The 26955-nt window shown below is 37.2% G+C and overlaps 1 protein-coding gene across 1 annotated transcript in view; it reads left to right on the top strand.

Annotated features, from left to right (window-relative positions):
• The window catches only part of LOC127831224 (uncharacterized), a 76770-nt gene that overhangs the window by 40480 nt on the left and 9335 nt on the right, over positions 1-26955 (top strand). The window contains exons 7-19 of the mRNA XM_052356210.1: positions 1167-1331; positions 3230-3346; positions 4180-4272; positions 8752-8973; positions 9758-9837; positions 14284-14438; positions 15051-15172; positions 16597-16715; positions 17713-17798; positions 20745-20857; positions 24117-24263; positions 26485-26597; positions 26785-26939. Of these exons, the coding sequence (XP_052212170.1) occupies positions 1167-1331; positions 3230-3346; positions 4180-4272; positions 8752-8973; positions 9758-9837; positions 14284-14438; positions 15051-15172; positions 16597-16715; positions 17713-17798; positions 20745-20857; positions 24117-24263; positions 26485-26597; positions 26785-26939 (1687 nt within the window). The remainder of the gene's footprint in view (positions 1-1166; positions 1332-3229; positions 3347-4179; positions 4273-8751; positions 8974-9757; positions 9838-14283; positions 14439-15050; positions 15173-16596; positions 16716-17712; positions 17799-20744; positions 20858-24116; positions 24264-26484; positions 26598-26784; positions 26940-26955) is intronic.

Below are 26955 nucleotides of genomic sequence, written 5' to 3' on the forward strand. Positions count from 1 at the left end.
GCAATTTTGGGTGGGTGTGGTCTATGTGGGCGGGGCGCCCCAGGGTTGGTAATGGGGCCATGCATAGTTGAGATTGACTGTATTGTCATAAGAGAAGTTCAATATCAATTTGAAGTGAATCGGTGTAGAAATGAAGAAATTATAGTAAAGGCAATTTTGGGTGGGTGTGGTCTATGTGGGCGGGGCCCCAGGGTTGGTTATGAGGCCATGCATAGTTGAGATTGACCCTAATGTCATAAGAGAAGTTCAGTATCAATTTGAAGTGAATCCGTGTAGAAATGAAAAAATTATAGTAAATGGAATTTTTTGGTGGGTGTGGCCTATGTGGGCGGGCGCCCCAGGGTTGGGATTGGGGCCATGCATAGTTGAGATTGACCCTAATGTCATAACAAAAGTTCAGTATCAATTTGAAGTGAATCCGTGTAGAAATGAAAAAATTATAGTAAATGGAAATTTTTGGTGGGTGTGGCCTATGTGGGCGGGGCGCCCCAGGGTTGGGAATGGGGCCATGCATGGTTGAGATTGACCGTATTGTCATAAGAGAGGTCCAGTATCAATTTGAAGTGAATCGGTGTAGAAATAAAGAAGTAAATGTAAAATAACCTAAAAAAATGAGTGATAATTTCTGACGCGGCCCCACCCCAACTGCTATAACTTTTGACCCAGGGGTCAGATCAAAATTCCAAATAGTGCAGGGTCGCACATATGCTCATAGCTACCATGTGTGTAAGTTTCAAGGTTCTAGTGCTTTTAGTGTAGGAGGAGATAGTGGCCAGGACGGACGGACAGACAGACGGACGGACGGACGGACGGACGGCGGAGATAACCACAATATCCCCACCTTTTTTTCAAAAAGCGTGGGGATAACTACAATATTCCCACGCTTTTCAAAAAGCGTGGGTATAAAATCCTTATTTCAAGGTCGCATTTGTATATGACAAAATATTAAACAACAGCTGTAAAACGTGCATATATTGAAATAATTTACCTAATTTTAAAAGTAATGAGATGGGATTCTATACAAGGTCAAGAAGCAAGAGGTCAAGGGCATGCTTAGTATCTTGTAAAATTTGTTAGTGTTAGGATTACACTGATGAACTCAAACCATCTTTTTAAATATTGACTTAAATTCTTAAGCGTAATAATTAAGAGTTTAACAATTCCAGGACTACAAGGATGAGATACTGAGCCAGGTTAGGAAGCCCGAGGTCAAGGTCACCTTCAGCAAGGTGGAGGACATCTACAACCTTCACATCATGTTCCAAATAGCCCTTACTGAGAAGATGCAGACCTGGAACCAGAATGAGTCCATTGGCTCAATATTCAGCATGGTAATGCATTTCCTGAGAACATTTCATTACTATTTGGCCTCGCTCTGCCAAAAAATGGGGTTTAATACATGTGCGTAAAGTGTTGTCAGATATTAGCTTATTAAGTTCATATAGGCTAAACAGGGGTGATACATTAAACTTTTTTTGAATTTTTAGTTTAATTGCGGTCCCTTTTTAACAAAAATCAAGTTATGGCAGAAAGTGTTTGCTGATTGGCCAGTGCAGACTGAACAGGCAATTCTTGGACGACACTTTACGCACATGCAGTAAGCCTAGTTTTCCGAGAACAAGACTCATATATTACTAATATTTCCATTTTCTTGCGCAGACCCATATTTAATATAAAGGAATAATGAAAATCCTGAAATATTATATGAAGAGAAATTAGTGAAACACAATAACTTTTTATTGAGTTGCATTAAGTAACCATTTCACAAAAAAACATGCAGCATCACATTCTTGAAGAAAATGATTTAAATTGGGGTCTCTACCTGTAAATCATAAGGGTTTTATACATTTTGTTTAAACATATTTTATAACACTTCTTGCCGATACAATTTTTCTTTTAGGAAGTCTTTAGCAAAAAAATTGGAATTATAATGGGTCCTTGCAATTATTCTTAAGGATAGTGTTTTGTGTTTGCTTTTGCAAAAATAATCATGACAATTTTCATTGGCAGATGCATTCTTAAACATGACTGGTCACTGATGTATGGTTTGCACTTCTCACATGATATGACTTGCTCCAAATCCAGTGAATATTCAACCTTGTCATGCTGTATCAGTGAATATGTGACCTTGTCATGCTGTATCAGTGAATATGTGACCTTGTCATGCTGTATCAGTGAATATGCAACCTTGTTATGCTGTATCAGTGAATATGTGACCTTGTCATGCTGTATCAGTGAATATGGGACCTTGTAATGCTGTATCAGTCAATGTGTGACCTTGTCATGCTGTATCAGTGAATATGCAACCTTGTTATGCTGTATCAGTGAATATGCGACCTTGTAATGCTGTATCAGTGAATATGTGACGTTGTAATGCTGTATCAGTGAATATGGGACCTTGTAATGCTGTATTAGTGAATATGGAACCTTGTTATGCTGTATCAGTCAAAATGTGACCTTGTTATGCTGTATCAGTGAATATGTGACCTTGTCATGCTGTATCAGTGAATATGCGACCTTGTAATGCTGTATTAGTGAATATGGGACCTTGTCATGCTGTATCAGTCAATATGGGACCTTGTAATGCTGTATTAGTGAATATGGGACCTTGTCATGCTGTATCAGTGAATATGGGACCTTGTCATGCTGTATTAGTGAATATGGGACCTTGTAATGCTGTATTAGTGAATATGTGACCTTGTCATGCTGTATCAGTGAATATGGGACATTGTAATGCTGTATCAGTGAATATGCGACCTTGTTATGCTGTATCAGTCAATATGTGACATTGTAATCCTGTATCAGTGAATATGCAACCTTTTCATGCTGTATCAGGGAATATGTGACATTGTAATGCTGTATCAGAGAATATGTGACCTTGTAATAATGTATCAGTGAATATGCGACCTTGTATGCTGTATCAGTGAATATGTGACCTTGTAATCCTGTATCAGTAAATATGTGACCTTGTAATCCAGTATCAGTGAATATGTGACCTTGTCATGCTGTATCAGTGAATATGGGACCTTGTTATGCTGTATCAGTCAATATGTGACCTTGTAATGCTGTATCAGTGAATATGGGACCTTGTTATGCTGTATCAGTCAATATGTGACCTTGTAATGTTGTATCAGTGAATATGTGACATTGTAATCATGTATCAGTGAATATGTGACCTTCTAATGCTGTATAAGTCAATATGTGACCTTGTTATGTGCATTGTTTTCAGTTCTCCAATGACATGACTCGCTCCATATACAGTGAATACGTGAACAACTATGAAGCGGCCAGTGAGATGATCAAAGAAGTAGAGAATAATTCCAGGACATTTAAAGAACTGCTTTTGGTAAATCTATGTAATTGTATCAACCTATAATGACCAAGTTTTTAATAAATGTATAGTATACAGAATTTTGCGGGTTAAGGCAAATAGATGATATCTTTATAGAATTGCTTTATGCAGTCAACATACTCCCTTATCATTGTTATATCAATTAAATTTTGACTTTGGGGTAATAAAAAGATTTTATCACTCTTTTTTTTAAATTTCATTCTACGTATTTATTTACAACACAATACTATTCGAAATAGTCAAAAATAAATATAATACGAACAAGAAATGTGTTTGTCAGAAACACTATGTCCCCTTCTGCGCCGCTTTGACTTAGAATTATTTTTTTACCCATATATTTGACCTTTGACCTTGAAGGATGACCTTGACCTTGACCTTTCACCACTCAAAATGTGCAGCTCCATGAGATACACATGCATGCCAAATATCAAGTTGCTATCTTCAATATTGCAAAAGTTATTGCAAATGTTAAAGTTGGCGCAAACCAACCAACAGACCAACCAACCAACCAACAGACAGGGCAAAAACAATATGTCCCCCACTATAGTGGTGGGGGACATAAAAATGTTGACATAAATAGTATGCCTTTTGCGGGAATCAAACCCATTTTGGTGCATTAGCCTAAAGTTTACTTCTACACCACAGGCGCATTTAAAGTTATGAATATGAATAGTACAACAAATGTCTTGTTTAATCGTAAATAGAAAAGTATTATGCAAATACTCATAGACTGTTTGGGTTATATGAAATTAAAAAAAAATATGTTGATATTACACAATGTTCAGTAGAGGTTTAAAAGCTTAATGTTATGTTTGACTGTTTCACAGAGAATGCAGATGAACCAAAAGGACCGACTGTCCCTGTCAGGTCTGATGTTGAAACCAGTCCAGAGGTTTCCTCAGTTCATTATGATCATTAAAGTAAGATCCACTGAACATGTATGGTAAAAAAAATATGAAAATTATCTATTTTGTAAACGGTTGTGATTAATATATATATGATAAATTATGTATAGTAGTATTATTAAAGGTAGTATGCACTGAACATTATATTGTTCAACCATTAACAACAATATTTTTACATAATGAAAATATGTGATGATTATATTATACATGTGCTCTGTGAAAAGGTTTTTTTAATGCATGTGCATAAAGTGTTGTTCCAGATAAGACAGTGCAATCTGCACAGCAAAATCAGGGACAACTTTTTCCACCTAAACTTGAGTTTTGCTAAGAAAAGACTTTATTTAAAAGAAATATATCATAAAAGCGGAAAGTGTCATCCCTGATTAGCCTGTGCTTTTTCACAGAGCGTAGCCCATATAAATGAAATAAATAGGTTTCAAACCTCAAGGGATAATTATCTCTTTCAAGCTTTGTCTTATTGCAACCTCATTTGATCTAGTTGCAAGTTCTTTTTATCTAGTTGTTAGTTCATTTGATCTAGTTGTAAGTCCATTTTGTCTAGTTGTATGTTCATTTGATCAAGTTTTCAGTTCATTTGGTCTAGTTGTAAGTTCATTTGGTCTAGTTGTAAGTTCATTTGGTCTAGTTGTAAGTTCTTTTTATCTAGTTGTTAGTTCATTTGATCTAGTTGTAAGTCCATTTGGTCTAGTTATCCCCACGCTTTTTGAAAAAAAGGTGGGGATATTGTGGTTATCTCCGCCGTCCGTCCGTCCGTCCGTCTGTCTGTCTGTCTGTCTGTCTGTCTGTCCGTCCGTCCTGGCCACTATCTCCTCCTACACTAAAAGCACTAGAACCTTGAAACTTACACACATGGTAGCTATGAGCATATGTGCGACCCTGCACTATTTGGAATTTTGATCTGACCCCTGGGTCAAAAGTTATAGCGGTTGGGGTGGGGCCGCGTCAGAAATTATCACTCATTTTTTTAGGTTATTTTACATTTACTTCTTTATTTCTACACCGATTCACTTCAAATTGATACTGGACCTCTCTTATGACAATACGGTCAATCTCAACCATGCATGGCCCCATTCCCAACCCTGGGGCGCCCCGCCCACATAGGCCACACCCACCAAAAATTTCCATTTACTATAATTTTTTCATTTCTACACGGATTCACTTCAAATTGATACTGAACTTTTGTTATGACATTAGGGTCAATCTCAACTATGCATGGCCCCAATCCCAACCCTGGGGCGCCCGCCCACATAGGCCACACCCACCAAAAAATTCCATTTACTATAATTTTTTCATTTCTACACGGATTCACTTCAAATTGATACTGAACTTCTCTTATGACATTAGGGTCAATCTCAACTATGCATGGCCCCATAACCAACCCTGGGGCCCCGCCCACATAGACCACACCCACCCAAAATTGCCTTTACTATAATTTCTTCATTTCTACACCGATTCACTTCAAATTGATATTGAACTTCTCTTATGACAATACAGTCAATCTCAACTATGCATGGCCCCATTACCAACCCTGGGGCGCCCCGCCCACATAGACCACACCCACCCAAAATTGCCTTTTACTATAATTTCTTCATTTTTACACCGATTCACTTCAAATTGATACTGAACCTCTCTTATGACAATACGGTCAATCTCAACTATGCATGGCCCCATTACCAACCCTGGGGCCCCGCCCACATAGACCACACCCGCCCAAAATTGCCTTTTACTATAATTTCTTCATTTCTACACCGATTCACTTCAAATTGATACTGAACTTCTCTTATGACAATACGGTCAATCTCAACTATGCATGGCACAATTACCAACCCTGGGGCGCCCTGCCCACATATGTCACACCCACCCAAAATTGCCTTTTACTATAACTTCTTCATTTCTACACCAATTCACTTCTAATTGATGATGAACTTCTCTTATGACAATACGGTCAATCTCAGCTATGCATGGCCCCATTACCAACCCTGGGGCACACCTAGGTCAAACATTCGGCGTGGGGATACGCGTCGGCCTCTGCCGCGCCATTTCTAGTTGTAAGTTCATTTGATAAAGTTTTCAGTTCATTTGATCTAGTTGTAAGTTCATTTGGTTTAGTTGTAAGTTCATTTGGTCTAGTTGTAAGTTCATTTGATCTAGTTTTCAGTTCATTTGATCTAGTTGTAAGTTCATTTGGTCTAGTTGTAAGTTCATTTGATCTAGCTGTAAGTTCATTTGTTCTTGTTGTAAATTCATTTGATTTAGTTGTAAGATCATTTGATCTAGTTGTCAGTTCATTTGATATAGTTGTCAGTTCATTGGATCTAGTTGTCAGTTCATTTGATCTAGTTGTCAGTTCATTTGATCTAGTTATAAATTCATTTGATCTAGTTGTAAATTCATTTGATCTAGTGGTAAGTTAATTTGATCTAGCTGTTAGTTCATTTGATGTTGTTGTCAGTTCATTTGATCTAGCTGTAAATTCATTTAATCTAGTTTTTAGTTCATTTGATCTAGTTGTTAGTTTATTTGATCTAGTTGTTAATTTATTTGATCTAGTTGTTTGTTGTAAATTTATTTTATCTAGTTGTAAATTCATTTGATCTATTTATAAGTTAATTTAATCTAGTTGTAAGTTCATTGATCTTGTTGTTAGTTCATTTGATCTAGTTGTAAATTCATTAAATCTTATTGTAAGTTCATTTGATCTAGTTGTAAGTTCATTTGATCTAGTTGTAAATTCATTTGATCTAGTTGTAAGTTCATTTGATCTAGTTTGTTGTAAGTTCATTTATTCTAGTTGTAAGTTCATTTGATCTACCGGTAGTTGTAAATTCATTTGATCTTTTATGTAAGTTCATTTGATCTAGGTGTAAGTTCATTTGATTAAGTTAAAAGTTGATTTGATCCAGTTCTACGTTCATTTGATCTATTTGAAAATTCATTTGATTTAGTTGTATGTTCATTTGATCTATTTGTAAGTTTAATTGATCTAGTTGTTAATTCATTTGATCAAGTTGTAAGTTCATTTGAAAGAGTTGTAAGTTTAATCAAGTTGTAAATCCATTTGAGATAGTTGTAAGTTAATTTGATACGGTATGATCTAGTTGTAAGTTCATTTGATCTAGTCATAAGTTCATTTGATCTAGTTGTAAATTCATCTGAGATAGTTGTAAGTTCATTTGATAGAGTTGTAAGTTTATTTGATCTCGTAGTAAATTCATTTGATCTAGTTGTAAGTTCATTTTATTTAGTTGTAAAATCATTTGATAGAGTTGTAAGTTCATTTGATATAGTTGTAAATTCATGTGATCTAGTCTCAACAAACGCAGTTAGCATCATTTGAGACTCGTTCTGCGAAAAATTTGGTTTAATGAATGTGTACAGTGTTTTATCCCAGATTAGCTTGTTCAGTTCGCACAGGCTTATCAGCTTTGTCTTGTCTGTAAAAGTGGCAAATGTCATTCCTTATTAGCCTGTGTGGACTGCACAGGCTAATCTACAGTTTTTTAAACATGCACTTTGCCCTGTTTTCCTAGAGCGAGGCTTGCTTTAGACTTTTAACTAATTAATTAATTATTTAGAACAAACTATTAATGAAATTGTTCAAGTTTTTATCCTGCATATATTCAAACCAGCCTGGACACGTTTTATTGGTTCTAACTATATTCTTCATTCTTAAGTCTAATATTAGGTTGGTGAATACGTACCCTGTTATCAACACTAACCAAATATTTTGTATTCTCCATGGCAAGGATTTGCTAAAAAACGTACCTGCAAACTTTATTGCATACGAAAAAGTTATTCATCTTAAAAAAAACCCCAGACTTTATGAGTTAAAAAAACCCCCAGACTTTATGAGAAATTGAAGGCTATTGGATCGTTATTAAGGTTTTCTAAACCATGCTACAAAATTAACTGTATTCACCACTTACCGTAATATATTCTCTACTTGTAATGCAAAGGATTTGCTCAAGCACTGTCCGCAGGAAAACCATGGTTGCTTTACATGAAAATTCCCTTAAAGCAAAAAGTGCTTTCTTGATAAGCCTGTGCAGAACTCACAGGTTTATCTGGGCTGTCACTGTATGAACATGCACACAGCCTGGTTTATCTAGAACTAGACTAACTTGAGCAGTTGAGTAAATGGTCTACAGAATAATTTAAAGAAACTAAAAATAAATAGGTTTCTAAGCCATGCAAAAAAATCAACACTAACCTTATCCCTTTCCCCATCAGAAGCAAAGTGTAAATGGCTTTTGCAACCAGTATGCAACCAGAACAGCCTGTGAGTAACTCGCAGCCTGTTCAGGTTTTATGCTATTTGCTACTCATCAGTATCTTAGGGTTGGAAATTAAGCCTTTAAAAATTGAATATATTAAGAAAGGACTCAAATTACATTTGATTTTCTAAAGGACTTCAAATGCATCAAAATGCATTTATATGGGTAAAGGCTTATATTCACTTTATGGCATGCCCAGGATTTGCTCAAGCACACCCCCCGAGACCACCATGACAGGGAACTCCTCCAGGAAGCGTTCACCTGCATAGAGAATGTAACGCACGAGCTCAACGAGTCCAAGAGACAGAGCGAGCAGCTGTACCACGGCCAGCAAATTATGGCCACCATGGCGAAGGGTGCGCAGGAGGGCGGCAGGAATGTGTACCTCATTCGGCAGGATGACATGGAACAACTCTCTCAGGTATTGATTTTATACCATGAGCTGATTTTAAACCATGAGCTGATTGTATACCATTAGCTGATTTTATGCCATGAGCTGATTTTATAATATGAGCTGATTGTATACCATGAGCTGATTTTTTTAGACCATGAGCTGATTTTATACCATGAGCTGATTTTATAACATGAGCTGATTTTATAATATGAGCTGATTTTATACCATGAGCAGTGTTCGGGCAGAACGGTCAACTTAATCTGTAATCATTATTATATAAAGTGTAGTACGAAATGACTTAATGACCCTAGTACTGGGAAAACTGGGTTTAATGTATGTGTCTAAAGTGCCGTCACAGATCAGCCTGTGCATTGCAAACAGGCTAATAAGGGATGACACTTTCCACTAAAAATTGATTTTTGTTTAGAAGAAACTTCGTTAACAAGAAACTTCCTTTAAAGTGGAAAGTGTCCTCCCAGATAAGCCTGTGTAAACAGCACAGGCTTATCGTGGATGACTTAATGCTCATGAATTAGGCCCCATTTTGCCAGACCGCAGCTCCAACCATCCTATGTAAATTAATGAAATATCCCACTCCTGTAATAAATTGTTATGCATTTTAACTGTGTACATGGCGACTGAATGAAAACGCGGGCTAATTTAACATGAACAAAGACTCAGATATAGGCACTTTATAACACTCTTAGATATATCAAGGCATGTCAAATATCTTTGTTGGCTGCAAAAGTCAGTTTAGTTCTTCTATAAATTGTCTAGTTTTTTTATAAATAGTCTAGTTAATCTTTTGTAGAGTGCAGTTCAAGGCAAAAACAAAGACAGACGGTTGTTCCTAATGAATGACAGGATCATATCAGTGCATGTGTTGAACAGGTTGGTTTATATGCTTTCAAATTATGTGGAAGAAATTTATCAAGTATTATTGATTTAAAAAAAATTACTTTCAACAAATGTTCAAAGTCATGGTCATACTTAAAAATACATCCCTTTTTAGGTTGGCTTTGCACACTTTTTAATCTCTATCCAAAGGCAGAAGGATGTAGTTTCAGCGTTGTCCGTCTGTCAATCTGTCCTTCTGTCTATCACAAGCTTTTCAGGGTTACATGTCAGAGATTTCTGCATGAAACTTAATTGGTGGTTAGATATCAATGAGGAGAATTGCAATGCATGAAAACAATAACCTACACTTTCTTATATAAGATTTCTCGCCCGTTGTTGCTTTTGTATGATGCCTGTCTGTCACCAACTTTTCAGGGCTATATCGCAGAAACATAATGAGATTTCAGCATGAAACTTCATCGATGTATTGATATCGTAGAGAAGGAGTGCCATGCACAAGAAAAATAACACTATACTTGCTTAGATAAGAATTGTTGCTCTTTGTTTTTTTTTAAATAAAATAACCTACACTTTTTATCCTCTGCCAAAGGGAGAGGGATATAGATTGGGCTTGTCAGTCTGTCCGTCTGTCTGTCACAAAACTTTTAAGTGCTATATCTCAGAAACTATATAAGATACCAACATGAAACTTCAAAGGTGTATAGATATCAATTAAGATAAGTGCCAGGCACAAGAACCATAACCCTACACATTATTTAATAAGAGTTATTGCCCATGTTTTTTGTATGATGCAACTTTTAAGGGCTATATCTCAGATATGATACAACATGTTAACATTAAACTTTATGGGTGTGTAGAAATCAATTGGAAGAAGTGCTATGAACAAGAAGCATAACCCTGCACTTTCTTAACTAAGAGTTATTGTCTTTTGCTGTTTTTATATGATATAACTTTTCAATGCTATATCTCAGATATGCTACAAGATTTGAACATTAAACTTCATGGGTGTAAAGATATCAATGAGGAGAATTGCAATTCATAAAAACAATTACACATAATTATTACCCATTAATGATTTCCCTACTTTTAATGATTAAACTGAAAATCAAGGAATTTCCACCAAATCCATAAACAAAGTTTATTTGGCGGGGGATAACAATTCAACAAATTTGCTTCTTTATTTACAGTTATTGCCCTGTTAATCAATTTGCACAAATTAATTAACAGAATTTATACAACAGAGGATATCAATTCAACAATTTTTTTTTTTTTTTTAGTACGAAGTATTCAGAAATTGCTACTTTTATCAAATAAGGGCAAGAACCACATCACTATTTTCATGATCAAGTGATACATAAAAGTCAAAGTTCAATGTTAGACTAAAGCACTCATGGTCAAAGCTATGCATCTGTTTAAAAAAGGGTACGTTGGGGAATCAGTGACAGCTGCAACTGAAACAAGGTAACTCTGAATTCTGTATAACTGGAATATAAATCAGTGTGTGTCGATTGTTTAGCAATATGCATTGAAAGTGAGTTGGCATTCACATTTTGTTATATGAGCCTCAAGCTGGAGAAATCGGGCTTAATGCATGTTCATACAGTTTTGTCTCTTATTAGCATGTGAAGTCCCCATGCTTAATACATGTTCATACAGTTTTGTCTCTTATTAGCATGTGAGGTCCCCATGCTTAATGCATGTTCATACAGTTTTGTCTCTTATTAGCATGTGAAGTCCCCATGCTTAATACATGTTCATACAGTTTTGTCTCTTATTAGCATGTGAAGTCCCCATGCTTAATACATGTTCATACAGTTTTGTCTCTTATTAGCATGTGAAGTCCCCATGCTTAATGCATGTTCATACAGTTTTGTCTCTTATTAGCATGTGAAGTCCCCATGCTTAATACATGTTCATACAGTTTTGTCTCTTATTAGCATGTGAAGTCCCCATGCTTAATACATGTTCATACAGTTTTGTCTCTTATTAGCATGTGAAGTCCCCATGCTTAATACATGTTCATACAGTTTTGTCTCTTATTAGCATGTGAAGTCCCCATGCTTAATGCATGTTCATACAGTTTTGTCTCTTATTAGCATGTGAAGTCCCCATGCTTAATACATGTTCATACAGTTTTGTCTCTTATTAGCATGTGAAGTCCCCATGCTTAATGCATGTTCATACAGTTTTGTCTCTTATTAGCATGTGAAGTCCCCATGCTTAATGCATGTTCATACAGTTTTGTCTCTTATTAGCATGTGAAGTCCCCATGCTTAATACATGTTCATACAGTTTTGTCTCTTATTAGCATGTGAAGTCCCCATGCTTAATGCATGTTCATACAGTTTTGTCTCTTATTAGCATGTGAAGTCCCCATGCTTAATGCATGTTCATACAGTTTTGTCTCTTATTAGCATGTGAAGTCCCCATGCTTAATACATGTTCATACAGTTTTGTCTCTTATTAGCATGTGAAGTCCCCATGCTTAATGCATGTTCATACAGTTTTGTCTCTTATTAGCATGTGAAGTCCCCATGCTTAATACATGTTCATACAGTTTTGTCTCTTATTAGCATGTGAAGTCCCCATGCTTAATGCATGTTCATACAGTTTTGTCTCTTATTAGCATGTGAAGTCCCCATGCTTAATGCATGTTCATACAGTTTTGTCTCTTATTAGCATGTGAAGTCCCCATGCTTAATACATGTTCATACAGTTTTGTCTCTTATTAGCATGTGAAGTCCCCATGCTTAATACATGTTCATACAATTTTGTCTCTTATTAGCATGTGAAGTCCCCATGCTTAATGCATGTTCATACAGTTTTGTCTCTTATTAGCATGTGAAGTCCCCATGCTTAATGCATGTTCATACAGTTTTGTCTCTTATTAGCATGTGAAGTCCCCATGCTTAATGCATGTTCATACAGTTTTGTCTCTTATTAGCATGTGAAGTCCCCATGCTTAATACATGTTCATACAGTTTTGTCTCTTATTAGCATGTGAAGTCCCCATGCTTAATACATGTTCATACAGTTTTGTCTCTTATTAGCATGTGAAGTCCCCATGCTTAATGCATGTTCATACAGTTTTGTCTCTTATTAGCATGTGAAGTCCCCATGCTTAATGCATGTTCATACAGTTTTGTCTCTTATTAGCATGTGAAGTCCCCATAGCCTACTCAGGGATTTGGCCTTAGATTAGACCTCCTTTAAACAACAAAACATACCATAAAAGCCTTAAAGTCTCTATAGCCCTCAAAATCAACGAAAATTTCGTTAAGTATTTCGTAAAATAAAGTTAACACCTTAACAATCAGTGTTCCTTATAGCAATAGCCAAAATTTCAACGCTAGATGTGGTATGATTACATAGATTTTTGTAGATACAAAATGCTCGTTTTTATTTATTTGTGACCACAATTACTTCCCCCAAATATATTTATTCATATTACACACGAACACAATTGAAGTGTTCATGTGTCGTATGAAAAGATATGCAAAACAATAATAAAAACGAGCATTTTGTATCTACAAACATCTATTTTACCAGACCACATCTGACGTTGAAATTTCGGTATTTGCCATAAGGAACACTGATTTTTAATTGGTTAAGTTTATTTTACGATCAATTGTGCGAAACTTTTGTTGATTTTGAATACAAAAGTAATGTTCCTTTAAGTTGAGTCCCTTATAAGCATGTACACAGTGCACAGGACTTGTGTTTACACTTGTGGATTAAGCCCCATTTTCCCAGAGAAGTGTCAGACTTTTGTGATATGGTCCCTACCTTATTATTGGGTGTTGTCAGGTTCAACTCCCGCTTGAGGAGTCTTCTGAGGATGTTTCCAAAGACACTTTGTGCTGATTCGTCCTAGGAATCTCACCCATAAATGGCTACATATGCTCTAGGGGGTTTGATGTAAATAGGCATACAACTACATATGCTCTAGGGGTTTGATGTAAATAGGCATACAACTACATATGCTCTAGGGGTTTGATGTAAATAGGCATACAACTACATATGCTCTAGGGGTTTGATGTAAATAGGCATACAACTACATATGCTCTAGGGGGTTTGATGTAAATAGGCATACAACTACATATGCTCTAGGGGTTTGATGTAAATAGGCATACATCTACATATGCTCTAGGGGTTTGATGTAAATAGGCATACAACTACATATGCTCTAGGGGTTTGATGTAAATAGGCATACAACTACATATGCTCTAGGGGTTTGATGTAAATAGGCATACAACTACATATGCTCTAGGGGTTTGATGTAAATAGGCATACAACTACATATGCTCTAGGGGTTTGATGTAAATAGGCATACAACTACATATGCTCTAGGGGTTTGATGTAAATAGGCATACAAAAATAGTTTTAAATTAACTAAACGGCTGTATCCTGTAAGCATGACTATTTGAAATACATAATTGTCACACTCAACTGTTGACCCATTAGTTTCCATGGTTACAGGGAAGTCGAAGGTCACAACTCTGAGAAGCGAATGACCTTTAAATGGCAGCAAAGGCTGGAGCATCTGGAGCTGACGTCGTCTGCCATAACGCCCAACATGCTGTCAAAGATGGACATGAAGCCTCCAGGAGTCACAATATCCTCACCAAAAACAGGTAGGTTACATACCAATATCAGTTACACTAAACTGTAAATACAATATAAAGGCTCTGTTAAAACATGGAATCCAATATCATTTTGTGTTAAAAACTACCAAGCAGGCGTATATTTTGTCAAAAAGGAACACAAATGTATCTGATCTGTTTATAGTTGCTAAAGCAATTTGATCTCCAAATCTTTTGATATATAGTAAGGTCATTTGGCAGGTAAATGATAATGTCCATCAAATTGTTTACAAAATGCTAGCATGACAATGACTGCATTAGACATTATACAAACATATATTACAGTTGATGTAATGGAAAGTTTAGGTAATCAAACTATTAAAACATTTTTTTATTTTACCAAAACCTTTTGATTCTCTTTTTACCTCCAAGAAAATTGCTGATTTTAGCAAATTTGAGAAACTAGACTAAATTTTCCCAATTAAAGAAGTTTGCAACTCAAATTTTCACAATTTAAACCAGTTTGCGACTCATTTGTAAACACTTTGAAAAGTTTGCAAACTCATATTTTCACTAAATTAGTGCGCCAAGGCAGCTTCACAAAGATATAAAAAAAGGCCCGGCTTGTCAAACACTTTGAAACTTATCTTTGTTACTGTTCAGCCACAGATGGGCTAGATGATGACCCGTACAGTGTTGCTGAGCAACTGACAGACATGATGCATGACCTTACTGTACTAGCAAAGATACACCAGCTCCACTCCACTCTACGCATACAACACGAGGTACTGTGAAAGAAGGAATTTACTTTAATCTTGCACATTCATCCCATAATAAAGAGTTGTTTATCATTTCATATAATTAACCCCATGATTTGCTGATGCGATACAAGTTAAGGAGAAAAACATCACTCCTGACATCGTTGGCATGGATTGCAGCATGCGTTCATATCGCATTTGAGATCGTAATCAAGCCTTGTATTGAGAAAACTGTGCTTCATGCATGTGCTGTAAGTGTTGTCCTAGATTAGCCTGTGCAGTCCACACAGGCTAATCAGGGACAAAACTTTCAACCTAAACTGGATTTTTGTTAAGAAGATACCTCATTTTAACGAAAAATTCATTAAAAGTGGAAAGTGTAGTGCCTGACCAATCTGGAACAATCCTTTTTGCACATGCATAAGTTTAGTTATTCCAGAGCAAGTTACAGTGAATGAAGAAACTCAGATTGTTTAATTTATGTTTGCAGTGCAGATGCAAATGTAAACCTTTAGAAAAATGGAGCCTTAAGAGTGTTAAGTGTTGTCCTAAGCAGACCAATCAGGGACAGCACTTTCAGCCTAAAATATATTTTTTTAGAAGAGACTGCTTTTAACCAAAGTTTTTTTTTAATAAAAGCAGAATGTGTATTCCTTGGGACAACACTTTAGGCGCATGCATTAATCCAAATGTTCCTAGAGAAAGGCTGAAATATAATATATTTTTACCATCAACAGGTTAAGACTTCATGTGGCATGTGTGCATTGTTGAAATAAAACACATGTTTGTATAAACCCTAGCATTTGGTTCAGCATGGCTGTGTTAAATTCTGGAAACTGTTCACATTCTTTTTTTTAAACCGTGATTATGTAACTGTGTGTTCTGTTATTATTATCAGCAAAACGGCATGCATAATGAGTAAGCTCCAAAACAGGTGGCGCTGGACACTCAAGGCTTAGATTATCCCTTTATAGATACGTATTTTTATGCATTTGTAGTCCCTTAGAAAGTTAAGTTTAATTAAAGACCTTTTTACTAGATTCAAGTTTTTAAGGCTTCAATTCCAACCCTTAGATACGCTGAGCAGCAAACAGCATAAATAAAACCAAAACAGCCTGCGAGTTACTCGCAGGCTGTTTTGGTTTTATGCTGTTTGCACATAGCCGAAAGGGTTAAACCTGGGCAGAGGATGTCTACGTGGATCACATCACCTGCTGGCGGGCCCTCATTAAGAGATCCAGAGCTTGGACCACCATAATTCGTTGAATTGCATATTTCTCATTCAGCCTTTTGTTTGAGGACAGAATTTCACAGCCCCTCAACTTGAAACATTGACATAGATAATCTTTATTTGTGTCATTCTCAGGATTTCTCTGATTGGATTGCACAGGCTCATAGGGATGACACTTTAAGCACATGCATTAAAGTTGGTTTTCCCATTTCCCATGTAGGGTTTCTCAGAGGACCACATCAACAGGGTGCTGATCAGTCTACAGAACCAGATTCAAGGCAAGGACTACCAGCTACAGATGCTTAACTCCAGCGCCATCATCATCATGGACACACACAGGTATCCATTGTTACCAGAAATATATAGGTTGGGATGTGCCGTCCGCCTTGCAAGCAGAAGGTCTTGGGTTCAATCCAGACTGTGGTAGCCTTTAGATCTCCCCCAAAGACACCTAAGTACAGATTCTACCCAAGAAACAGACTTGAGAGCGTTTCACTAAGCTTAAGGTTTTTGATGCAATCAAGCAAAAATAAATAGGTTTAAACTTAACTAACCATTGTTATTAGAATATTTCGGGCAGGCTGGGTCAGTTGGTAAAGAGCTTGAATACAAATCTGAGGATCGCTGGTTTAACCAGTTACCTCTGTATTTGTATTTTTATGCATTTGGAGTCCCTTAGAAAGTTAAATTTTTCTTGGGTTGGATTGTTTACCAAGACGCATTGCACATACTTTATGCCAGTCACTAAAAACTTCTCTTATTGAATCAGAGGAAGGGGGAGAATGGCCTTAGAAAGGATATCTTGACAATCCTCTTCAAAAGTTATTTGGCTTAGAAATTGATTAACCCTTTCCCTCTCAAAAGCAAAGTGAAAATGGCTATATGCAAACAGTATGAAACCATAACAGCCTGCAAGTAACTAGCAGTCTGTTCAGGTTTAATGCTGTTTGCTGCTCATCAGTATCTAAGGGTTGGAAATGAAGCCTTTAAAATTTGAATCTAGTAAGAAAGGTCTTTAATTAAATTAAACTTTCTAAGGGACTTCATATGTAAAAATACGCATCTAAGTGGTACATGGTTAAACATGTAACATTTCAATGTTTCTACATTGGGTATTAAGTTGAAACTTCACACATGTATTTTGGGTTATAGTGTTAGGTCACAATGTATTTTGGGTTATAGTGTTAGGTCACAATGTATTTTGGGTTATAGTGTTAGGTCACAGACAAAGTTTCATCATTCTGATCTTATCTCTGGTCTGTATAATCACGTATTTCAATGTTTTACAGCAAAATAATATTATATTTACTGGTGCCCTTAAACAAATATTTTACAGGAAGAAGAAGTATGTTTTTACGGCTGCCAATGCTGCAGTGAAGCAGGAATGGTGTATAGACTTTCTGATGGCAAAGCATGCCCTGGGTATGTAGAGTTGAAGATCATATACGAGCCTTGTTTTGGGAACATTGGGCTTAACCCTTTCCCCCATAAGAAGCAAAATGAAAATGGATTTTGCAAACAACATAAAACCAGAACAGCCTGCCAGTAACTTGCAGTCTTTTCAGAGTTTATGCTGTTTGCTGCTCATCAGTGTCTAAGGATTGGAAACAAAGCCTTTAAAACTTGAATCTAGTAAAAAAAGGTCTTAAATTAAATTTAACTTTCTGAGGAATTAAACATGCGTTAAAATTCGTCTCTAAGTGGTAAAGGGTTAATGATTATGGTAAAGTGTTGTCCCAGCTCATTATTATGTAAAGTGTTGTCCTAGCTCATTATTATGGTAAAGAGTTGTCCTAGCTCATTATTATGGTAAAGTGTTGTCCTAGCTTATTATTATGGTAAAGTGTTGTCCTAGCTCATTATTATGGTAAAGTGTTGTCCTAGCTCATTATTATGTAAAGTGTTGTCCTAGCTCATTATTATGGTAAAGTGTTGTCCTAGCTCATTATTATGGTAAAGTGTTGTCTTAGCTCATTATTATGGTAAAGTGTTGTCCTAGCTCATTATTATGGTAAAGTGTTGTCCTAGCTCATTATTATGGTTAAGTGTTGTCCTAGCTCATTATTATGGTAAAGTGTTGTCCTAGCTCATTATTATGGTAAAGTGTTGTCCTAGCTCATTATTATGGTAAAGTGTTGTCCTAGCTCATTATTATGGTAAAGTGTTGTCCTAGCTCATTCTTATGGTAAAGTGTTGTCCTAGCTCATTCTTATGGTAAAGTGTTGTCCTAGCTCATTCTTATGGTAAAGTGTTGTCCTAGCTCATTCTTATGGTAAAGTGTTGTCCTAGCTCATTATTATGTAAAGTGTTGTCCTAGCTCATTATTATGGTAAAGTGTTGTCCTAGCTCATTATTATGGTAAAGTGTTGTCCTAGCTCATTATTATGGTAAAGTGTTGTCCTAGCTCATTGATATGGTAAAGTGTTGTCCTAGCTCATTCTTATGGTAAAGTGTTGTCCTAGCTCATGATTATGGTAAAGTGTTGCCCTAGCTCATTAGCTTTTGCTTCCATAGGTCCAAGGTTTAAATTCCAAGGCAGGCAAAATATTTGATATAAGTTTTTTCTTTCTATTGGATTTAATTAAGACTATTAATACATGATAGATTTGGAATTAAATGTATTAAATGAGGTTTTTAAAAAACAAGAAAATCTGTAACCAAGTCCCTTTCTAAATCAACTCTGGTCATTATAAATGTATACTTCAGGACAAGTCCTTTTTGAAAATGTGTACAATCTGTATATTTGTCAATAGTTTAAAGTGAAAAATTGTTATGTGTGCATGATCATAACAATACAGCATGCTTAGGAAGCATTGTGCAAAACACAATATTTTCCTTTTATTTTATTTTTAATTTCATTGAAATGTATTTAATCCATTCTACATTAGTTGAACTGCGCTGTGGAAAAACAAGGCTTCATACATGTGCATTGAGTGTCTTCCCACATAAGCATGTGCATTCAACACTGGCTAATCAGGGATGACACTTTTAGCTTTAATGAATATTTTTGTTTTAAGGATGTTTCCTCAAAAGAAAAGTTTAATCTAGCCTATGCGAAAGCCTGCCTAGGCTTATCAGCCTGCCTAGGCTTATCAGCCTGCCTGGGCTTATCAGCCTGCCTAGGCTTATCAGTCTGCCTAGGCTTATCAGCCTGCCTAGGCTTATCAGCCTGCCTGGGCTTATCAGCCTGCCTGGGCTTATCAGTCTGCCTGGGCTTATCAGTCTGCCTGGGCTTATCAGTCTGCCTGGGATTATCAGCCTGCCTAGGCTTATCAGCCTGCCTAGGCTTATCAGTCTGCCTGGGCTTATCAGTCTGCCTGGGCTTATCAGTCTGCCTGGGCTTATCAGCCTGCCTAGGCTTATCAGTCTGCCTGGGCTTATCAGGGAGGACACTTCAGGCACATGCATAAAGCTGTGTTTTCCAGAACAAAGCACAAATATATTTAAACCTTTAGTTATTATGGTATAAATTGAGAACACATACTTGAAAATCTTCTTATTTTGTTCCTCACATTCTGACATACTGTTGCAATTTTTACTCATCATTCTACAATTCCATACATTATCAACACACCAAAGGGGTGTTCTTACTTTCAGTTTCTATTTCAGAATATTTGCACTATAGTGATAGTAACACTTTCTGCCTTATTTCTTGCTCATTATGTATCATCATCAACAATCGTCCCTACATTCGTGTCCAGTTCAGACATTGTGAAAATCACCATCGATGTTCACACTTTTTTATCTTATTTCCTTCTTATTTTTGAGCATTTTGTATTAATAATCTTACCCACTTTTGGCGTCTATTTCAGACACTTTGAAAATGCCCATCAATGTTCATATGTCTGAAGTTCAAACAGAGTAAAAATCCTTAGCACTGTTCTCACTATCTTTGTCCATAATGCACATCCCTAGCCATGTTCACACTTTGTTTCTCTTTTACAATCATAGTGAACATCCACAGCATTTTTCACCTTTTATTCATCTATATGCAACATTTGCAGACTTCCCCATCAATATTAAAACATAATGTTTCAATACCAGACATTGCAAACACTGTTTGTCTTTATTTCAGACATTATTAACATCCCTTACAGTATTTATACTTTCTGTTTCTATTCCAGAAATTGTGAACATCCTCCACAATCTTCATCCATGATATTGTCAAAATTTAAGACATTGTGAAGATATCATTAATTTTCAAACTTTCTGTCCACATTTCAAACATGATCATAAACATCCCCAAAAATGTTCACTCTTTTTTCTCCATTTCAGGCATTGATAATATTCACAATCAATTTTCACACTTTCTGTCTACACATTGATAATATTCCCAATCAATATTCACACTTTCTGTCTCCATTTCAGACATTGTGAATATCCCCAGCTGGTACCGTAAGGACAGAGAAGGTTCCATCTCCATCCAGCCAGCATTGCTCATCAAACACATGACAATAGACATGCAGCGAACTTTTACCAAGGTAAGTAGTATTGTTTGATGTTAACTGCATGTTCAGTATATAACAATGTCATCTCAAAGTAAAGGCTTGAGGGATAGAACAGTTTCACACTCAGGGTTCGCACAGGGCTTGAAAAGTGCTTGAAAACGAGTCCTAGGCTTGAAAAGCCCTTGAACTAAGGTTGGCCTTGAAAAAGTGCTTGAAAAGTGCTTATTTCATGTAAAAAAGCCTTGAAAATGTTTATTTCTGTTCAAAATTACTTTTATCATCGCCATGAATTTTAATCGTTCTTAAGGGAAATATTACGAAAATTATCATAAATTCCTTCGCGCAAAAAGTTGAGTACGAAATATAAGTTTCGTACACTATTGGGTTCGAAACGTTAAGTGTACACTTCACAGATTATGTGTACTAAGTCAGAGGTTCTCCATTGTAATCAATTTTCGCGAGTAAAAATGAAGCGATGGGGAAGTGTCGTTTCAAGCCAGAGTGGTTAACTGAATATTCCTGGTGCTACTTTCTGGTCATTAACACCGATGAAATGCAGAAAAATGCTTAAATAATTACAACTTATACGATACGTCAACATTCTTTAAATATGAATATTCATGGCGCTATTTTCTGGTCATAAACAAGTTGTCAAAATGACGTTAATCGTTATGTTTTGCGCGAAACTTATGAATATTCCTGGGTACAGAAAACAAATGACATTCGAAAAGCACAATGTTTGGTCTATATGAAGACCAATGGTGTCGGGGGAATGGGGGAAAGCGCTTTGAAAAGCCACGATAAAGGGGAAACCCACAAAGAAAACATGAAATTGAGAAGCAAACAGGGTTCCTGCAATGTGTTTTTTGGCGAAACAGGAAGGTACTATTGTTAAAACTGATGAATCTAAAACAGACATAAACAACAACAGCCCTGTGAAATACAAAATGTTATAGTAACTGACTTCTGTTTAAATAAAATGAACTAGTCTGTTTGATGTGAGCATAGAAAGAGACTATGTGTTTGTTTGTAATAACTTTTAAAAGTAAATACATATGTGAGACTCATTGAGTTAAGGATGGATAACATGTATGTGTATGTAATGACTATAAATAACATGTATGAGTTATTGTGAAATAAGTTTAATGTGTTTGAGCAATTAAATGATATACATGTATACTGTGTTAATCTGGCTTGAAAATGCATTTTTTTAAAGGAAACTAACGTACGGTTCTCGGCCTTAAAAATGAAAATTTGGCCTTAAAAAGTCAGTGAAAAGTGCTTGAATTTAGGTCTTGAGATTTCTGTTTGAACCATGACACTAAACTCTTGACATCAATGCAGTTTGTGTTTGTCCCTTTATATTAAGGAGATTGTCAGTGGCAGAGTGTTTGCACTTATTTAGTAATTACGTCCATATTGCATTCTATGCACTCGTTTTTACAATCATTTAGATATTGTTGTTCCCTATCCTGATATTTGTTTTGAACAAAATATTTTTAATTGTTTATTTAAATTGACCATTAAACATTTTAAAGTGTAAAGCTTTAAACAAGCCGTTGTTTCAGCAGTGTAATCATTACCTCACTTTAATGCAGTGCATTCAATTCCAAAAAGAATCAAGGTCAGTTCGCGGGCAGTAAAAGAATCGTTACCGCGTTAACTAGTTGAATTAGAATTTTATTTTGACCAGAACTATCTTTAATGAAGATATTATGCAATATTGTAATGGTAAGTCAATGATAGTTTTTTAATGTGTTTTCAACAATTACATGATAAATACCAGTTTTAATTAATTTAATAAAAATCATTTCACTATATTGAGCTACTTATAAGGCATGAGTGTGATGATATACGATAGTTTCAACAATTTTATCAAAATAATAATGTCCAAAAACCTTCCAAATCAGGTCTGTTTGAATAATGGGCATATAAATATTTCAAACATGTACGGATGATTTGTGTGTGGCCTGTTGACTCTTATGTTTTAATTTCATTTCCATTCTTCATGTGTATTTCTGTTCAGTATCTATACATATATGATAAATAATATCTAATAATGGGAAAAGCGACAAACTCTGGTGCAACACCCTGTCATTGATTTACAACACCCAGTGATCCTGTTAAGAACTGGGCAGAAACAGGCATTCGCTATCTTTGATATAATTTTTTATCATTCATAAATACCAACATCAATCAACTGGGTTTATATTTTTTCACTCACTTGAGAACGTCATGCTCATAGTGAGCTTTTGTGATCACCTTTTGTCCGTAGTGCGTTGTCCTTCGTCAATATTTTGCCTTGTTAACACTCTAGAGGCCACATTTATTTCTGATTCATGAAACGTGGTCAAGATATTTTTTCCATTGATATCTTGGTCGAGTTCGAAACTGGGTCTCAGGAGGTCATAAACTAGGTCACTAGACCAAATTACAGAAAAAGCTTGTTAACACTCTAGAAGTCACACTAGAAGTCACATTTTTTGTCAAATCTTCAAGAAACTTTGTCAGAACATTTGTCGCAATAATATCTCAGCTGAGTTTGAAAATGGTTCCGATCAGTTCACGCGCACCACCTCTTTTTGAGATGCATTAATTTATTTGCCCGATTTTTGAAATATTGTGAAATGTGTTGAAAAAACTTATAAAACCTAATCAGCTTCCTGAACATCTGGGCCTGAGTGCCACTTCGGAAGTTGCATTGGCTCATTAATTAATATATGGGGGTGGCACGCTTTATTATCTTCAATAACTTATTGGATAATATATATATTTATTTATTTATTTATTTAATATATATAATAAATAATGTACTCTCACATTCTTTATTGTTTTAGTAAAACATCTTTCATACCATAAGACAAGTCCACAAACGTCTCTGACAACCCTCTTAGATAAGTTATCAACAGTCCACACATTTCTGTGACAACCCTCATAGATCAAGTTTGTAAAGTCCACAAATTTCTGTGACAACCCTGATAGATCAAGTGTGTTCAGTCTAAGAATGTGTGTGACAACCCCCATTGATCAAGTGTACACAGTCCACTAACTCATACCACTAACTCATACCACAACCCTCATAGATTAAGTGTGTACAGTCCACAAACTTCTTTAACAACCATAGTATATCAAGTGTGTACATTCAACAAACTTCTTCAATAATACTCATAGATCAAGTGTGTAATCAACAATATTTTGTGAATATACTTGTAGATTTAGTGTGGGCTGCAGCTGTACTTTTTTCCACATTACGAATTCTCTGTAAATAATAAATCATGCTATCTTTTTGCAGATCAAGTGTGGAGTGCGTGTGTACTTCCCCACACAGAAGGAGGGCTCTGTGGAACATCTCTGGTTGTGGTCCTCATCTCCAGACCAGGGCCAGGTCTCGGTGGTTTCCCTGCACACCACCAAGCCAGCACTCATCGAGTCCTTTCAGGTAAGAGTTGTCTCCCAGCACACCACTAAGCCAGCACTCATCGAGTCCTTTCAGGTAAGAGTTATCTCCCTGCACACCACCAATCCAGCACTCATCGAGTCCTTTCAGGTAAGAGTTGTCTCCCTGCACACCACCAAGCAAACACTCATCGAGTCCTTTCAGGTAAGAGTTGTCTCCCTGCACACCACCAAGCCAGCACTCATCGAGTCCTTTCAGGTAAGAGTTGTCTCCCTGCACACCACCAAGCCAACACTCATTGAGTCCTTTCAGGTAAGAGTTGTCTCCCTGCACACCACCAATCCAGCACTCATAGAGTCCTTTCAGGTAAGAGTTGTCTCCCTGCACACCACCAAGCCAGCACCCATAGAGTCCTTTCAGGTAAGAGTTGTCTCCCTGCACACCACCAAGCCAGCACTCATCGAGTCCTTTTAGGTAAGAGTTGTCTCCCTGCACACCACCCAGCCAACACTCATCGAGTCCTTTCAGGTAAGAGTTGTCTCCCTGCACACCACCAAGCCAGCACTCATCAAGTCCTTTCAGGTAAAAGTTGTCTTCCTGCACACCACCAAGCCAGCACTTATAGAGTCCTTACATATAAGAGTTGTCTCGCTGCACACCACTAAGCCAGCACTCATCGAGTCCTTTCAGGTGAGAGTTGTCTCCCTGCACACCAACAAGCAAGCAATCATAGCGTCCATTCAGTAAGAGTTGTCTCCCTGCACACTACCAAGCCAGCACTCATAGAGTCCTTTCAGGTAAGGGTTGTCTCCCTGAGCACCATCAAGACAGCAATCATAAGATTCCTTTCAGGTAAGAGTTGTCTCCCTGCACACCACCAAGCCAGCACTCATCAAGTCCTTTCAGGTAAGAGTTGTCTCCCTGCACACCACCAAGCCAGCAGTCATAGATTCCTTTCAGGTAAGAGTTGTCTCCCTGCACACTACCAAGCCAGCACTCATAGAGTCCTTTCAGGTAAGGGTTGTCTCCCTGAGCACCATCAAGACAGCAATCATAAGAGTCCTTTCAGGTAAGAGTTGTCTCCCTGCACACCACCAAGACAGCACTCATCAAGTCCTTTCAGGTAAGAGTTGTCACGCTGCACACCACCAAGCCAGCACTCATCGAGTCTTTTCAGGTAAGAGTTGTCTCCCTGCACACCACCAAGCCAGCACTCATAGATTCCTTTCAGGTAAGAGTTATCTCCCTGCACACCACCAAGCCTGCACTTATAGATTCCTTTCAGGTAAGAGTTGTCTCCCTGCACACCACCAAGCCTGCACTCATAGATTCCTTTAAGGTAAGAGTTGTCACCCTGCACACCACCAAGCCAGCACTCATCGAGTCCTTTCAGGTAAGAGTTGTCTCCCTGCACACCACCAAACCTGCACTCATAGATTCCTTTCAGGTAAGAGTTGTCTCCCAGTACACCACCAAGCCAGAAGTCATATAGTCATTTCAGATAAGAGTTGTTTTCATGCACACCATCAAGCCAGCAGTCATAGCTTCCTTTCAGGTAAGAGTTGTCTCCCTGCACACCACCAAGCCAGCACTCATGGAGTCCTTTCAGATATGAGTTGACTCCCTGCACACCACCAAGCCAGCAGTCATAGAGTACTTTCAGGTAAGAGTTGTTCCCTGCACACCACCTAGCCAGCAGTCATAGAGTACTTTCAGGTAAGAGTTGTCTCCCTGCACACCACCAAGCCAGCAGTCATAGCTTCCTTTCAGGTAAGAGTTGTCTCCCTGCACACCACCAAGCCAGCACTCATAGAGTCCTTTCAGGTAAGAGTTGTCTCCCTGCACACCACCAAGCCAGCAGTCATAGAGTACTTTCAGGTAAGAGTTGTCTCCCTGCACACCACCAAGCCAGCAGTCGTAGAGTCCTCATAGAGTTGTCAGAGTGTGACTGGTATATGCGGCCTTCATCAAAGATGGGCATTCAAATAATCATCACATAATATTTGAGCCACAATCTGGGAAATAGGGGCTAAATGCATGTGCTCAAAGTGTCGTTCCAGATTAGCATAGGCTAATAAGGGACAACCCTTTTTGCTGTTTTTTTTTTTTGTTTAAAGAAAGACTCTAAGTGAAATTTGATTTTAGGCAGAATGTGCTGTCCCTGATGAGGCTTTGTGGACCACAAAGACTTATCAGGCACAACCCTTTTGCAAATTCATTAAGCCCCGTTTTCACAGAGCAAGGCTTATTTTATTTATATCAGGCCACCAAGTGTGATGTGGTGACTGCAGAGGGAGTCCCTGGCTTTGCGATAGTCAAGGACCATCCGACAGCCTTTGCTGAGGACACTGTGTGGACCAGCACTGAGGAGTCAAAGTAAGTGCATTTTAGTGTTATTCTTAATTTTTAAAGATTTGTAAATCAAAAGGCGGCAACACTCCTAAATCAAGCCAAAATAACCTAATTTTTCCCAATCCAAAAGGACCCGGCTCCATTCCCAAAATGATGAAAAAGTACACTGTATTAAAGAACTGGCAAAACTTCAATTTCTATTTCTCATCAGAATCCAAGTGTTCAGCCTGAAGGAGTCAGACCAGCACCGCAAGCCTGTGCACGTGTTTGACGTAGGCTGTGTGGTCATAGCCATGAAGTACGTTGACGACCATGTCTTCTGTGGCAACAGGAGTGGTGTGGTGATTGTCTACTTCAGAGATGATGGTAAGGGGTTTTGACA

This window comes from Dreissena polymorpha, chromosome 5 (assembly GCF_020536995.1).
Source record: "Dreissena polymorpha isolate Duluth1 chromosome 5, UMN_Dpol_1.0, whole genome shotgun sequence".
Classification (NCBI taxonomy): Eukaryota; Metazoa; Mollusca; class Bivalvia; order Myida; family Dreissenidae; genus Dreissena; species Dreissena polymorpha.